Below are 17,911 nucleotides of genomic sequence, written 5' to 3' on the forward strand. Positions count from 1 at the left end.
AAACTCCAGCCAGTACAGGGCCAAAGCCATCAAAAGCTCCTCATACATTAACCCAATCATACGTTCACCTGGCTGGGTAAATGTAAAAATTGTCCCTAGTGGGTGTAGGATAGTGTTAATGTGCGGGGATCACTGGGCGGCACGGACTTGGAGGGCCGAAAAGGCCTGTTTCCGGCTGTAGATATATGATATGATATGATGATAGTACCCCGTTCCTGCCTTCTCCCCATACCCCCTGACTCCGCTATCCTTAAGAGCTCTATCTAGCTTTCTCTTGAATGCATTCAGAGAATTGGCCTCCACTGCCTTCTGAGGAAGAGAATTCCACATTCACAACTCTTTGACAGAAAAAGTTTTTCCTCATCTCAGTTCTAAATGGCCTACCCCTTATTCTTAAACTGTGGCCCCTTGTTCTGGACTCCCCCAACATTGGGAACATGTTTCCTGCCTCTAACGTGTCCAATCCCTTAATAATCTTATACGTTTCGATAAGATCTCCTCTCATCCTAAATTCCAGTGTATACAAGCCTAGTCGCTCCAGTCTTTCAACATATGATAGTCCCGCCATTCCGGGAATTAACCTAGTAAACCTACGCATCTACGCTCGTCCCACCTGCCCGTGTTTGGCCTGTATCCCTCTAAACCTTTGCTATCCATGTACCTGTCCAAATGTATTTTAACTGTTGCTCTCGTATCTGCCTCAACTGCCTCCTCTGGCAGCTTGTGCCATATACCCACCACGCGATGTGTGAAAAAATTGCCCCTCAGGTTCCTATTAAATCCATCTTCTCTGAACTTGTCTACAATTTTTTTTTTTAAATCCCCGCACATTAAGCACTGAGTTGCAGAGAACAGCTGGACACTGAAGAGCTAGACACCCAGAAGAAAATTATTTTAGGGGTGCGGTGCAGCATTAGCTAGCATTTCACAATCATTGTATCGGGTAATTAAAGTAACAGGGATGGGCAGAAGTATATTTCAGAAGCGTATACCCAGGATACTGAATAAACAAGTAAACAACAAATTACAAAACAGAAACTCTACCATCTATTGTTTGAAGTAAGATAAATGTTGTTCAATCAAATCTTAAGGGACCAGAAAAATGCTCCCTCATATACCACACCTCATTCTAAAGTACGTCATTGCCCTTGCACTTGAAATGCCTTGAATTACCACACCATGAGTCACCCGTGATTCACCAAGTAGTTCTCGGCAGTCTGTCGCCGTACTGATATCAAAAATATATACAATAGGTACAGACATAAGTTGTTGAAATGTAGATAATGAACATACAACCCTAATTTTGGCCTTCTTGTGCTTTCAATTTACAGTATATAAGAATCACTAGCGTAGGGATGCAAGAAGGATTACCATGCTTTGCAAGAGGATTTGACCAAAAGAAGAAAAATGCTTTGTTAGAATTATAAAGGACCTTCAAAAGATCACACCTACGAGTATTATGTGCAATTTTGGCCTCCTTCCCTTAAAAAAAAGTATACTTGCTAGAGAAAGGGTAGCAGTAAAGATTTACCAAACTGGATTCTGAGATGGTAGATCTGTCAACGAGCAGAATAGATCTCTCTGATGTTTAGAAGAATGAGATCTGGCCTTTTTTGAGAGAAACAAAATATTTGTATTTGAATCAATGGATGCAGGAATGATGATTCCTTTGGATAAGTATTCTAGAAATTAGAGACTGTGTCCAGAACTTCTGTGTCCAGAAGTCGCTTAGAACTGAAAGCAAAATGTCTACCCTCAGAAGGAGAATCATTGGAATTATCTGTCTGAGTGTGACAGTGGACAAGCCATCGATTGTGTTCAAAACAGATTGTTAATTTTCAGGATATTAAATAATTCAAGGAATGTGAGGATTGGACAAAAGAATGAGGTAGAAGATCAACCATGAACTTGTTGAACGGCAGGGCATTCTAGCAGGATAGAATGGCCCATTTCAGCTCCTAATTCTTATGCTTTTATGACAAGAATAATATGGATATAGATTCTGATGCTAGAATTAAGGATGAAGCAATGTTGCTCAGATGGAAATCAGCCATTTTGGATATGAACAGGCTCCGCAGTGTAAATTCAATTCTGGATCAAATAGGATATCAAAATGTTGTAAAGATATTATATAGGCACCCCAACTTGCAGATGACCTGATTTACAGAAATAGAACTGTAAAAGTACAGCACAGGAACAGGCCCTCAGGCCTACAATGTCAGTGCCGAACATGATGCCAAGTTAAATTAATCTCCTCTGGCTGTAAATGATTCATATCCCTCCCCTCCATTTCCTTCACATGATCCATCTCCCTTCATTCTTTGCATATCCATGTGCCTACAAAAAGCCTCAGCAACGTCACTATCGTGTCTGCCTCCACCACAACCTCTAGCCGTGCATTCCAGGCACCCACCACTATCTGTTTAATAAAAACCTGCCCTGTATATATCTCATCTAAATTTAGCCCCTCGCAGCTTAAAGCTATGCCCTCTAGTCTGACATTTCCACCCTGGGAGAAAGATTCTGACCGTCTCTTCTATCTGTGCCTCCCATAATTTTATATACTTCTATTAGGCTTTATGCAAATGCTGTATACATTTTTAATATATTTTTCAAGCAAGTAATAATAATAAAATGTTTTGTGGTATTCATTAATGACTGGATAGTATATATTCCATGTTTAATTATGGGTAGTGTTAAGGTGAATATTTAATAAAATGAGAGGATTACAGGAGGTACGAGGAGAGCAACAGGGTATATGTTACAACAAAAAAATAGACGTTTCTGACTGACGGATAAATCATGAATAGTTCTCAGGAACAGAACCCTTACATAACCTAGGGATTGACATTAATCATGTGAAATTTTGACTGGAGGCCATCATATTGGGTGCAACTGGAAACAATCTTTGATAAAATTTGTCACATTAATTAGATAGGCAGTCTATCAGCAGAGCAGAATCGAGGAAGATGGCACTTTCCTCATGGATGATGTGACCACGTTGAACATATACTCATTAGACCTAACCAGGAATAAAAATAGAGGAGGGCGAGTCAACTGGGGGAATCAACAACAGGTATAGGATTAAAAAGGTTCTGCTGGACAAGTTCAACCAGCTAGGCGCTAAATTAAAAGGCTAAACTACAAAGATCATAACCTCTGGATTTCTATCTTAACAAATACAAATTTACATACACTAAATACGATCAGAGCTGAATGCATGGCTCAAAGATCAGAACAAGTGAAAACGTTTCAACGCCTGGGACTCTGGCACCAGTACCGGGTAAAGAGGAAGCTGTTATGATAGAATGGACTTCATTTCAGCTGAAATTATAGATTAGGTTTTCAACAAACTAGTGAATAGACGGTTCACGTGAAGGGAAATTAAGTTAAAAAGTTAGTCGGGCAATATTAACCATTGTGCCTCAGGAAGGATCATAGAAACATAGAAAATAGGCGCAGGAGGAGGCCATTTGGCCCTTTGAGCCAGCAGCACCATTCATTGTGATCATGGCTAATCATCTACAATCAATAACCTGTGCCTGCCTTCTCCCCATATCCCTTGATTCCACTAGCCCCTAGAGCTCTATCTAACTCTCTTAAATTCATCCAGTGAATTGGCCTCCACTGCCTTCTGTGGCAGAGAATTCCACAAATTCACAACTCTCTGGGTGAAAACGTTTCTTCTCACCTCAGTTTTAAATGGCCTCCCCTTTACTCTTAGACTGTGTCCTCTGGATCTGGACTCCCCCAGCATTGGGAACATTTTTCCTGCTTCTAGCTTGGCTAGTCCTTTTATAATTTTATACGTCTCTATAAGACCCCCTCTCATCCTTCTAAACTCCAGTGAATACAAGCCTAGTCTTTCCAATCTGTGCTCGTAACACAGTTAATTCATGTAGGAACAAAAACAATTTCCTTAAGGCTCAAAAAGCCTAAGAATGGTGGTCCAAATACAGCTAACTGATTTTTTTGACATTTAGCATGGAAACAGGCTCTTCAGCCCAACAAATCAACGCTAACCATCCAACACCCGTAAACTAGCTCTATGTCATCACACTTTCACATTTTACAGACCAGGGCAATTTACAGAAGCCAATTAACCTCCAAACCTGCATATCTTTGGAATGTGCGAGGAAACCGAAGCACCCAAAGAAAACCCATGAAGTTATAGGGGGAACATACAAACTCCACACAAACAACACCCATAGTCAGGGTCGATCAGGTTGCTGGCACTGTGAGGCAGCAACTCTACTGCTGCACCAATGCGCCGCTGGGATAAAAATAATTTTGCATAAATACAGAGTATCACGCTACCAAAAAAAAATGGTAAGCACGAGTGGAAAATGCATACAAGATTAATACAGTAAGAATTTTGAAAAAAGATAGTGGCTGTACAAACACACAAAGCCAAAAAGGTTAACAAAAGTTAATGAGTTCCCTTACAGACCGAGATAGAAAATTATATTGGGGAATAATAAAATGCTAGAGAAATTGAACAAATAGTTTATATATTGCTAATTAACATTAGCATACATAAAAACCTGCAGGAAATAGTGGAGAACAATAGGATTGAAGTAAATGTGAGCCTGAAAAAAAAATCTGTATTCCTTGCCAAAGGAAAAACATAATGAGAATGAAAACAAATAAACCCTCAGAACTGATTATTTAAATCCCATGGTTTTGAAAGCAGAGGTTTTGTGGACAGTGGGTGCAACAGTTGACACCTTACAAAATTTCAGATTCTAGAATAGTTCTCGCGCAGTGAACAATAGTAAAATCCCACAATCTAAGAAAGAGTAAAGAGGAAAAATCTATAATTAGCCTGACATCAGTAGAACAAAGCTATTGTAATCTATTACCCAGCTATTGTAATCTATTACCAAGGCATTTAATAAACAATAATAGGACTGAGTAATTAACATGGGTTTATGAAAGGAAAACCATGTTTGACAAATCTGTTGGGATTTTTTTTGAGGCTGTAACTAATAGAAGGATCAGGGCAAATCAGTGGATATGACAGATTTGGACTTTCAGCAGACCTTCTTTAAAGTGCCACACAAGAGATTCTAAAACAAAAGGACAAATGTGGTCAGGGTTGGTATTGATAGATGCATTGAGGATTACTTAACTACCAAAAAAACTGCAGAAATAAAGAGTTCTGTTTTTCCGGTCTGGGAGGCTATACTTGTGTGATACTTCAAGGATCAGTGCCGGTGCCTCTCCAGTTCTACATCAAAGATTTGGACAAGGGTTTCAATTCCATTATGTCCAAGTTTTCTGATGATACAAAACTGGATGGCATGTTGTATGCAGGATGCATAGAAGCCTCAAAAGGATGCAAATTAATGGATAAAGAAATAATAGATTAAATATCAGCAGAGAAATGTGAAGTCATCCATTTCAGCATTAAAAGTAGATATTTTTTAATTAGTTTGAATGTTGGTATTCGGAGGGACCTGGGTTGTCTTGTACAGGAACTTAAAAGTAACATGCAAGTACAAGAAACAATTAGGAGCATAAACAATATATTGGTCTTCGGGGCAAGTGTACGAGTACAAGAATAAGGATGTCTTAATGCAATTATATTGAGCACTGGTGATATCGTATTTAGGATATCATGTGTGGGTCTGGTCTCTCATCCCAATGAAGGATACATTTGTAATGAAGGAAATGCGACAAGGTTCACCAGATTGATTTCTAGGATTTGGGTGGAGGTAGAGAGATTGTCCCATACGAAAAGTTGAAGCAGACTGGGTTTTTAAATCACTAGTTTAAAAGAATGAAAGGCAACCTCATCTAAGAACATAAAGTTCTTAAGAAACTTGATAAGACAGATGCAGGAATAATGGCTGCAGTGTATAAAATTGTGGATCAAATAAGGGATAATCTATTCAGCACTGAGATAAGAAATTTCTTCACCAAGAGAAAAGCACAAGTCCTGAAATTAAATACACAAGTCTTGAAATTAAATACTGTTGTTCTCTCAGAATTTTCCAATTGGGTTCCAACATTGGGCTTTTCATGTAGGGAAATCTTCACAGTATTCCTGGCCCAATTTGGGTGATTGAGCAAGGCGAGCATGAAATAATGCACATTATTTGAAATGATGAAAATGCTTTAAAATGGCAACATGCATTAAAAATGTTCTGGTGTTTATGATTTAGTTTCTATCTTTATTAATTTTATAAGTTTACATGCTTTTATTTGTTCATTTTTTAATAGCCTTGAATGGCATTGAACAATTATTGTTGACAAGTCCCAATCTCCGCCTGTTTTAACAGCTAGCAGGCCTGGAAGGCACGACTTCAACCTGAAATAAGCAGCACCGTCCTAGGTCTCAATCAGCTGTGCTAGCTTCGAGAAGGAATTTCACACCAGCGCTCTCATTCCAATAAGATTGAGCATAAACAGTGAAGCTGTGCACTCTGCATCCAAAATGACTAATCAGAACAATTACCAAAAGGTAAGAGCTGTGGAAAAGCAGAGAGGTTCAACAGAACAAATACGAAAATCATTAAAAGCTAGTGAGTAAGTGCACAACAGTAAATGGACGAGGGAAATTTTGGTTTGTATCTCAAAAATACTGGAAAACAGAAAAGATGAATTATCAAAGCTGTCAAATCTCTGGACTGTAATTGGATTACTATATTCAATTCTGGGTGCTGCACCACAGGGAGGAGATCTACAAGTTGGATATAATAATAATAATAAATTCCTTTATTTGTCCCACACCGGGGAAATATACTGTAAAACGTATAGCCAGCACCGCCATTCAATATGATCATGACGGATCATCGAAAATCAGTATCCATTCCTGCTTTTTCCCCATATCCCTTGATTCCGTTAGCCCTAAAAGCTAAATCTAACTCTCTCGTGAAAACATCCAGTGAATTGGCCTCCACTGCCTTCTATGTCTGTTGAGTACGTCCTTCCACAAATTAGGAGACCAAAACTGTACACAATACTCCAGGTGTAGTCTCACTAGGGCCCTGTGCAACTGCAGTAGGACCTCCTTGCTCCTAAACTCAAATCTTCTCACAATGAAGGCCAACATGCCATCAGCTTTCTTCACTGCCTGCTGTACCTGCATTCTTACTTTCAGTGACTGATGTACAAGGACACCCAGGTCTCGTTGCAACTCCCCTTTTCCTAATCTGACACCGTTCAGATAATAAACTGCCTTCCTGTTCTTTCCACCAAAGCGGATAACATCACATTTATCTGCATATTATACTGCATCTGCCCACTCACCCAACCTATCCAAGTCATCCTGCAGCCTCATAGCATCCTCCTCGCAGCTCACTCTGCCACCCAGCTTTGTGTCATCCGCAAACTTGCAGATGTTACACCACTATTCCTGCAGTAAAAAGCAATATCCTCTCCTTGCTCGCACTCAAAGAAGCCATGGTAATATTGTCCCATTTGTCAGTGACCATAATGATAGTACGAAGATAGCTAATGGCCGGTTGGCCTTCATTGCGAGAGGATTTGAGTTTAGGAGCAAGGAGGTTCAACTGCAGTTGTACAGGGCCCTGGTGAGACCACATCTGGAATATTGTGTGCAATTTTAGTCTCCTAATTTGAGGAAGGACATTATTGCTATTGAGGGAGTGTAGGTTCATCAAGTTAATTCCCGGGATGGCGGGACTGACATATGATGAAAGAATGGGTCGACTGGGCTGGTATTCACTGGAATTTAGAAGGATGAGAGGGGATTTTATAGAAACATATAAAATTCTTAAAGGATTGAACAGGCTAGATGCAGGAAAAATGTTCCTGATGTTGGGGAGTCCAGGACCAGGGGTCACAGTTTAACAATAAGGGGTAGGGCATTTAGGACTGAGATGAGGAAAAACTTCTTCCCGCAGAGTTGTGAATCTGTGGAATTCTCTACCACAGAATCCAGTGGAGGCCAATACATTGGATGTTTTCAAGAGAGTTAGAGTTAGCTCTTGGGGCTAACGGAATCAAGGGATATGGGGAAAAAGCAGGAATGGGGTACTGATTTTAGATGATCAGCCATGATCATATTGAATGGCGGTGCTGGCTTGAAGGGCCAAATGGCCTACTCCTGCACCTATTTTTCTGTTTCTGTTACAGCCTTCGACAAGGTCGCACATAGGAGATTAGTGGGCAAAATTAGAGCACATGGTATTGGGGGTAGGGTACAGACATGGATAGAAAATTGGTTGACAGACAGAAAACAAAGAGTGGGGATAAATAGGTCCCTTTCAAAATGGCAGGCAGTGACTAGTGGGGTACCGCAAGGCTCGGTGCTGGGACCGCAGCTATTTACAATATACATTAATGACTTGGATGAAGGGATTAAAAATACCATTAGCAAATTTGCAGATGATACAAAGCTGGGTGGTAGTGTGAACTGTGAGGAAGATGCTATGAGGTTGCAGGGTGACTTGGACAGGTTGTGTGAGTGGGCGGATGCATGGCAGATGCAGTTTATCTATTGTAATACTTCAGTTCACAGTACTCGACCAAGAACCTAATAAACATAAAAGTGTAGGTCCACAGACTTCTTCAGTCTGTTCTGCTACGCAATATTATGTTGGATCCCACAGAAAACAAACATTTCCCCAGCTTCACGCAGTTATTCTGCTTTTTTTATTCTTCCAATCAAAACACACAACTCATGCGTTGTACATTATACTCCATTTGACATGTGTATTGCCACTTGCTTAACCAGCCTACATCCTTCTGCAGCTCCTTTGGCTTCTTGGCTCTGTATTAACACCCAATGTGGATATCTTAAGGGCCTGTCCCACTTAGGCGATTTTAAGGCGACTGCCGCCGACTAGGCTGGCGCCAACAGTTCGCTGGGGTGTCGCGGGCATGATCGTGAGGAGTTTTCCAAAGATCATAGTGGATCTCGGCGCGTCGCTGAGAAATCAAACTGTTTGAAATCTCTCGGCGACAGCTGCCTTGTCGCCAGGCAACGTAGCTTATTGCAGTCGCTGTCGCATGCTGTCCCCAGGTTTGATAGGTTCTCTTAAAATGCATGGCGGAGTAGACTTGATGGGCCAAATGGTCTAATTCTGTTCCTATCACTTATGAGAATGTGAGGTGCTGTTCCTCCAATTTGTGTGTGGCCTCACACTGACAGTGGAGGTGGCCCAGGCCAGAAAGGTCAGTATGGGAACGAGAAGGGGATTTAAGTGGTTGACAACTGGGAGATTGCATAGGCCAAGGCGTACTGAGAGTATGTGTTCAGCGAAATGAAAACCCAGTCTGCGCTTGGTCTCGCCGATAAATAGGAGTCCACACCTAGTACAGCGGATACTGTAGATGTGGTTGGAGGAGGTCCAAGTGAACCTCTGCCTCACCTGAAAGGATTGTCAGGATCTCTAGAGAGTCGAGGGAGGAGATATAGAGACAGGTGTTGCATCTCCAGCAGTTGCAGGGCAAAGTACCTGGGAATGAGGTGATTTGGGTGGGATGAGTGAATCAGGGAGTTACAGAGAAAACAGTCACTGTAGAAACGGGTAAGGATGGGAAGATGTATCTAGAGGTGGATCCTGTTGGTGGAGGTGAAAATGTCGGAGGATTATGTGCTGAATGCAACGGCTGATGGGGTGTAAGGCGAGGACCAGGGGGATTCTGTCCCTGTTGCAACTGGGGGAGGGAGAACATGAGCAGAGCTGCGGGATCCCGAGAAGACACAAGAGATGATGGAAGAGAGGAATCCCTGTTCCCTAAAGAATGAGGACATCTCTGATATCTGATGAACACCTCATCTTGAGTGCAGAATTGGTTGAGACGGAGGAATTGGGAGTAGGGGATAGAGACTTTGCAGGAGACAGGGTGGGAAAAGGTGGAGTCTAGGTAGTCAGTAGGTTTGTAATAGATGTCAGTCGATAGTCTATCTCCTGTGATGGAGACAGTGATATCAAGAAAGGGGATGGAGGTTCGGAGATGGTCCAAGTGAATTTGAACGCAGGATGGAAATTAGTTGTGAAGTTAATGAAGTTTGAGTTCTGCATGGGTGCAGGAGGTAGCCCCAATGCAGTTGTCAATGCAACAGAGATAGTGTTCGGGGATAGGGCCAGTGTACACCTGCAACGGGAATTCCCTATAAAGAGACAGGCATAGCTCGGGCCCGTGTAAGTGCCCATAGCTACGCCTTTGAATTGGAGGGTGGGAGGAATAGAAGGAGAAGTTATTGAGAGTCAGGACCAGTTCCGCCAGGCAGAGTGTTCGTAGAGGGAAATTGGCTGGTTCTGCGGTCTTCCTGGTTGGGGATGGACGTGTAGAGTGACTGAACGTCCATAATAAAGATGAGGGAATGGGGGGGGGAGCAGGAAAATGGAAGTAATTGAAGAGACAAAGGGCGTGTGAGGTTGGACAAACGTCAGGAGGGTCGGGATCTGGGTGATAGGATGGAGTCGAGATATGTGGAAATGATTTCCGTGAGAGAGGAGCAGGCATAAACAATGGGTCTGCCAGGACAGTTCTGTTTATGGATCTTGGGGAGAAGGTAAAGCTGGGCTGCGTGGAGATTGGGAACAATAAGGTTGGAGGCTGTGGAGGGTAGACAGCCAGAAGTGATCAAATCAGAGATGGTGTGTGAGATAATGGCCGTGCTCATCTGTGGGGTTCATAGTTATGGGGTGAGTAGGGGGAGGTGCCCGTGAGTTGGTGCCTGGCCTTAGCTTAGTAGAGGTCAGCTCACCAGACTGCCACGGCACCTCCCTTGTCGTCGGGTTTGATGATAATGTTGGGGTTTCTGCAGAGTGAGCAGAGGGCTGTACTTTTAGAGGGAGTGAGATTAGAGTAGGTAAGGGGTGGAAAAGTTAAGATGGTTGATGTCACGCCGGCAGTTAGAAATGGAAAGGTCTAAAGATAGTAGAAGGCCGTTCGGGGGAGTCCAAGAGAAGGGGGACCGGTGGAGGCGGGAGAAGGGGTCATTACCGGGTGGTGAGAACTCGTTCCCATAGAAAAAGTCAAGGAGGTGCAGGTAACAGAAGAAAAACGCTATGTCAAGGCGGACCCGTACTCGTTGAGGTGGAGATGGAGGGGAACAAAAGTGAGGCCTCTGTGAGGACAGATCGTTCTGTATCGGAACGGGGGAGGTCAGGGGGGGGGATGGTGAAAACACGACAAGGGTGGGAGTTGGGGGTAAGGGGAGTGGACAGAAGTTGAGACAATGTCCTGTGGGAGGATGGTAGGGGTTCAGAGAGGAAGGAGGTATGAAGAGTAGTGTATGCGTGTAGGGAGGTGGGGGGGGGGGGGGGGGGGAGGAGAGGGAGTAGTCCGGGTAACCTGGTTAGAAGAGGGGCAGGGGAAGTTCCAGTGGAATCATTACTGAGGTTCCCTGTATGAGGAGGGGAGCAGTAGGACCCAGGAGAGTCAGACAGTGTAGAGGTTGTGGGCCTGGACTGAGTCTGGAACTAAGGTAAGGCGACTCAATGCCTGGTCAATGAAACCATACACCTTCTTTGACATATGCTGCTACTGTCCGAGAGCTTTGTATCTGGATTCCAAGATCCCTCTATACATCAATGCTGATAAGGCTCCTGCCATTAACTGTATACTGTCCCAAAGTGCAATGCCCCAGGTTTACTCCATCAACCACTACCCTCTGTCTTCAATGGGTAAGACAGTTCTGAATCCAAATGACCAAATCACTATACATCTTAATCTTCTGGATTAGCCAACCACGTAAAGGGTGGTGGGTGTATGGAACAAGCTGCCAGAGGAGGTGGTTGAGGCAGGGACTATCCCAACATTTAAGAAACAGTTAAGACAGGTACATGGATAGGACAGGTTTGGAGGGATATGGACCAAATGCAGGCGTGGGACTCGTGTAGCTGGGACATGTTGGCCGGTGTTGGGAAGTTGGGCTGAAGGGCCTGTTTCCACACTGTATCACCTTATGGCTCTATAACCATGAGGGCCCTTGTCAAATAAAGTTATATAACACGGAAACAAGCTCTTCAGTCAAGCTTGCCCATGCCAGCCAAGATGCCCCATTTACATTTGTCCCACCTCCCCTCATTTGACCATAATCACTCTAAACCTTTCCTATCCACATAACTGTCCAAATGTTGCTTAAATGCATGACTAAATTATATGTAGACAACATCCACTGCCCTACCCTCATCAATCACCATCGTTTCCTCAAAAACCTTTCCTATCCACGTAACGGTCCAAATGTTGCTTAAATGCATGACTAAATTCTATGTAGACAACATCCACTGCCCTACCCTCATCAATCACCATCGTTTCCTCAAAAACCTTTCTTATCCACGTAACTGTCCAAATGTTGCTTAAATGCATGATTACATTCTACGTCGACAATGTAGCTCTATCCTCATCAATCATCATCACTTCCTCAAAAGAACTTTCATCTTATCCTGCCTCCTAGTGCACCTTGTCATCCAGATATGGCACTCATCTCTTTTCTTTATAGGAACACATTCACCCCAAACCCCTTAATTCTGAAACGTATTTCATTATCGTAAAAATTAGTCTTATATTTAGAACTTTTTGAGATGAAAGTGATCGATTAGGATAGGGTGGTGGATGTTGTTTACATGGACTTTAGCAAGGCATTTGAAAAAGTGACTTACTCATTTGATTCAGAACTGACTTACTGCTAGAGGAGAGAGAGCTGAGGTGGAAAGAAAATATTCAGGCAGCAGGTCTGGGACCAGTGGAGCTCAGCAGGGATCCGCTGGGACTTCAGTTGTTTGTGATATATGTAAATGACTTGGAAGTAAACATGGACAGGTTGGTTAGTAGGTTTGCAGATGACACCAAGATTTCTGGGCAAGGCTGTCATGGAGACAATGGAATATAGACACAAATTGCTGGAGTAACTCAGTGCGTCAGGCAGCATCTCTGGAGAAAGGTAATAGTTGACGTTTCAGGTCGAGACCCTTCGAAGAGTCTTGACCCGAAACGTCATCTATTCCTTTTCTTCAGAGATGCTGCCTAACCCGCTGTGTTACTCCAGCATTTTGTGTCTGTCTTTGGTGTAAACCAGCATTAGCAGTTCCGTCCTACACCGCAGGATATACATCAGTTACAGAAGTGGGCATAGAAATGGCAGATGTCGTTTAATCCCAGCAAGTGTGAGGTGTATAGTGTGAAGTATATCACTTTGGAAGGTGAAACATAAGGGGAAAATGTATAATTAATGGCATGATCCATAACAGCATTGATGCACAGGTGGATCTTGGGGTACATCCATAACTCCATGAAAGTGGCAACACAAGTAGATTGAGTGGTAAAGGTGGCAGCATATGGTATGGTTGCTTTCATAATTCAGGGCATTGAATATGAGAGTCAGGAAGTCATGATGTTGCTTTATGGGACTTTAGTTAGACCGGATTTGGAGTATTGCGTACAGTTCTGGTTGTCCCATTTCTGGGAGGATGCCTGGATTAGGGGGTATTAGCTACAGAGAGAAATTGGTGGACTTGGATTGTTTTCTCTGGAACCCAAGAGTTTGCAGTGAGACCTGATAGAAGAAAAATAAATTCATGAGAACCATAGAGTAGACAATCAGAACCTTTTTCTCAAATATTACAGGGGATAGTTTTAAGGCCAGATGGGCAAATTTGTTTTTACACAGAGGATATCAAACGCCTGGAACGCACTGCCGGAGGTGGCAGTTGAAGCAGACATGTTAATGGCATTTTGAAGACTTTTGGATCGGCATTTGGATATGTAGGGAATGGAGAAATACGAGTTACGTGTAGGCAGATAGGTTATGGTCTTGGCATTATTCTCTGCCTCAGAGTGGAATTCTCTGCCTCAGAAGGCAGTGGAGGCCAGTTCTCTGAATGTATTCAAGAGAGAGCTAGATAGAGCTCTTAAGGATAGCGGAGTCAGGGGGTATGGGGAGAAGGCCGGAACGGGGTACTGATTGAGAATGATCAGCCATGATCACATTGAATGGTGGTGCTGGCTCGAAAGGCCAAATGGCCTACTCCTGCACCTATTGTCTATTGTCATGTTCAGCACAGACATTGTAGGCCGAAGGGCCTGTTTTTGTGTTGCACTGTACTTTATGTTTTAACGTACTAACCTTTACTCCAAACTTATCTTTGTCCTTCTTCATAAATTGTTCTAAACTTATGATGACTACACCACAATATTCTCCCACTGATACATCCTCCACCTACCCGACTTCATTCATTGCAGTTAAATCCAAATTACAACCCGCCAATGCCTTCTTGTAATGCTTGCCTTCAGCTGGCTAAAACTTACATTTCCTAATTGTAATTTTGGAATTCAATACATTTTAACCTGACTGCACACCAGTTGATACTTGGAAAAACATAGATATTCCTCTGTTACTGTCTTTCGAAAACCCATTAACCAAAAACTTCTTTTGTTTTAAGACTTCTTTCTTAAAATTTATTGTTTAAAGCTTCGGTTATAGATTCAGCAGGACGCTGGTGGTTCAAAGTGGTTCCCATACTTTTACCACTCATCACCCACTTTCCATACTACCGCCTCAAGTCCTTCACACACCTCTTCCCAGTTTCCCACCGCCAACATCTCAATTTCTGCTCCAACTTCTCCTTATCCCCAACAGTCTATGAACGTTGTGAAGGTAGACACAAAATGTTGGCGTAACTCAGTGGGACAGGCAACATCTCACTGGAGAAAAGCAGAATGGGTGATATTTCAGGTCGAGACCCTTCTTCAGACTCATGAACTTGACTAGTAGTCCTGGTGAGACCGCACCTGGAGTACTGTGTGCAGTTTTGGTCTCCAAATTTGAGGAAGGATATTCTTGCTATGGAGGGCGTGCAGCGTAGGTTCACTAGGTTAATTCCCGGAATGGCGGGACTGTCGTATGTTGATAGGCTGGAGCGATTGGGCTTGTATACACTGGAATTTAGAAGGATGAGGGGGGATCTTATTGAAACATATAAGATAATTAGGGGATTGGACACATTAGAGGCAGATAACATGTTCCCAATGTTGGGGGAGTCCAGAACAAGGGGCCACAGTTTAAGAATAAGGGGTAGGCCATTTAGAACGGAGATGAGGAAGAACTTTTTCAGTCAGAGGGTGGTGAAGGTGTGGAATTCTCTGCCTCAGAAGGCAGTGGAGGCCAGTTCGTTGGATGCTTTCAAGAGAGAGCTGGATAGAGCTCTTAAGGATAGCGGAGTGAGGGGGTATGGGGAGAAGGCAGGAACGGGGGTACTGATTGAGAGTGATCAGCCATGATCGCATTGAATGGCGGTGCTGGCTCGAAGGGCTGAATGGCCTACTCCTGCACCTATTGTCTATTGTCTATTGTCCCATCCTTCACTACCCTCCCACCTCAACACCTACTGTCCATTCTTCATCTGGCCCTCTTATCCCCCCCCAACCACTTTTACCCCCACTGACTTCCAGCTACCAATTACCTGTTGCCATCACAATGTAATACCATATACTTGTTCTATCCCTCCCAATGTGGAGGCAGCCCATCTGCCCCACTCCCTCCCTCTCACCCACCCACTCCTCTCTGGCTCTGCTCTGCTCTGCCCTCCCAACTACCTGTAGTAATAAACGTCGCTCTTGCCGGCGCTGAGCCCCGATTTCCGGATCACCTCCTCCTTTTTCCAACCGGGGGGCAGACAGGGGCAAGTCGTTCGCTTCCTCTCCATGGTGGTGGCCTCCGGCAAGAGAGACAGCCGGTCAGAGTTAAGCTGACAGCGGGAGTGAGCTGGCGAGGCGAGGCCACTGAGCGGGACCCCTCCCTCTCCAGGCTGGACTCCTCCCGCTCCGCGCTGGGGCCTCCCCTCCGTCTCATCCAGCTCCGCGTTGGGACCCTCTGTCTCCCACCGCTCCGCGTCGGGACCCTCTTCCACTCTCCGGTTGCTCCGCGTTGGGACCCTCTTCCTCACTCTCCCGCGACTCCGACCTGGGGCCCTCTCCGTCTCTCCAGCTGCTGCTGCTGCTGCCGCTCCGCACTGGGATCCTTCCGCTCTCTCCCTCTGCTGCTCCGCAGTGGGACCCTTTCTCTTCCTGCGGCCGCTCCGTGCTGGGACCCCGTGCCCCCCAGCGCTCTGCGCTGGGGCCCTCTCCTCCGCCTCATCCAGCTCCACGACACGGCCACCCGTCCGTCTGTCCCTCCCTCCCTCCCACCGAAGCCGGCGGTGCCACAGCGCTCCTAGCAACCGCCGCCGACCCTTCCGCCCCGACCCACCGCAAAGTAGTCCGGCGCCCGACAGGCAACTGTCGTCGTGGCAACGCCCCGCGCACCCCTCCCCCTCGCGACTGTGAAACGGGGGGGGGTGGGGGACACAAAGGACATGTTTGGTCAAACTTCCCCACGTCTGTCTGAGCGCCGCTCAAAACTTGGAAGGTTGTTGTTTATTGGGCAGCAAGTTTTTGAATGGATATCCCTGCGCGGGGAGGGTGGTGGCCGAGCGCGGGCTTGCGCTGGGAGAGAGGGAGAGAGAGAGAGAGAGGGAGAGGGGGAGAGAGAGGGGGGGGAGAGAGAGGGGGAGAGGGTGGGGAGAGGGAGGGGGGGGAGAGGGTGGGGAGAGGGAGGGGGGGGAGGGGGGTGGGGAGGTGGTGAGAGGGGGGAGAGGGAGGGGGGGAGAGGTGGGGGGGGGAGAGAGGGAGGAGGGGGGGAGGGGAGAGAGAGGGGGAGTGGAGAGAGAGGGGGGAGGGAGAGGGAGTGAGAAAGAGAGGGGGAGGGGAAGGGAGAGGGAGAGAATGGGAAGGGAGGGAGGGAGGAGGAGAGGGAGGGAGGGGGAGAGGGAGGGGAGGGGAGGGAGGAGGAGAGGGAGGGAGGGGGAGAGGGAGGGGAGGGAGAGAGGTGGGGAGGGAGAGAGGTGGGGAGGGAGAGAGGGAGGGGAGAGGAAGGGGGGGGAGGGGGGTAGAGAGCTCCAGCTGCCTGCCTGCCTCCCTCTCTCTCTCTCCCCTCTCTCTCTCTCCCTGTCCCCCTCTCCTCTCTCCCCCTCTCCTCTCTCCCCACCCCTCTCTCCCTCCCACTCTCTCTCTCCCTCCCTTCCCAAAGCAACACAGAAAATAGATCCAGTAGGCCATTCAGCCCATTGAGCCAGCACCCCCATTCAATATGATCATGACTGATCACCCACAATCAGTACCCCGTTCCTGCTTTTTCCCCATATCCCTTGATTCCCTTAGCCCAAAGAGCTAAATCTAACTCTCTCTTGACTACATCCAGTGAATTGGCCTCCACCTCCTTCAGTGGCAGAGAATTCCACAGATTCACAACTCAATGGGTGAAAAAAGATTTTCCTCATCTCATTCCTAAATGGCCTATCCCTTATTCATAAGCTGTGACCCCTGGTTCTGGACCCCCAACATCGGGAACATTTTTCCTGCATCTAGCCTGTCCATTCCTCTTACCTCGACGGAGATGAGATTTTTTTTTCAATATCGTATCTCCATCCACACTGCGGCCTAACACCGTGGAGTTGGCGGCCTTTGCTGGAGACTGACTTCAAGAGCTCCTCCGCGGAACATCACGGAGCTCGCGATCCCTGCGACCGCCCCGACGCGGGAGCTTCGACCGCCCCAGACACGGGAGCTTCGATCTCCCCGACGCAGGAGCTTCGACCGCCCCGACACGGGAGCTTCGACCGCCCCGACGCGGGAGCTTCGACCGCCACGACGCGGGAGCTTCGACCGCCCCAGACACGGGAGCTTCGACCGCCCCAGACACGGGAGCTTCGACCGCCCCGACGCGGGAGCTTCGACCGCCCCAGACACGGGAGCTTCGACCGCCCCAGACGCGGGAGCTACGACCGCCCCAGACACGGGAGCTTCGACCGCCCCGACGCAGGAGCTTCGACCGCCCCAGACACGGGAGCTTTGATCTCCCCGATGCAGGAGCTTCGACCGCCCCGACACGGGAGCTTCGACCGCCCCGACGCGGGAGCTTCGACCGCCCTGACGCGGGAGCTTCGACCGC

At 46.1% G+C, this 17,911-nt stretch overlaps 1 protein-coding gene across 1 annotated transcript in view; it reads right to left on the reverse strand.

Annotated features, from left to right (window-relative positions):
* Window positions 1–16,094, reverse strand: part of LOC144605887 (methyl-CpG-binding domain protein 2-like) — a 77,328-nt gene extending 61,234 nt beyond the window's left edge. Inside the window, exon 1 of the mRNA XM_078421574.1 lies at window positions 15,520–16,094. Coding sequence (XP_078277700.1) covers window positions 15,520–15,629 — 110 coding nt within the window. The 5' untranslated portion in view covers window positions 15,630–16,094. The remainder of the gene's footprint in view (window positions 1–15,519) is intronic.
* Between the last annotated feature and the right edge of the window lie 1,817 nt (window positions 16,095–17,911).

This window comes from Rhinoraja longicauda, chromosome 1 (assembly GCF_053455715.1).
Source record: "Rhinoraja longicauda isolate Sanriku21f chromosome 1, sRhiLon1.1, whole genome shotgun sequence".
In the NCBI taxonomy this organism is placed as follows: domain Eukaryota; kingdom Metazoa; phylum Chordata; class Chondrichthyes; order Rajiformes; family Arhynchobatidae; genus Rhinoraja; species Rhinoraja longicauda.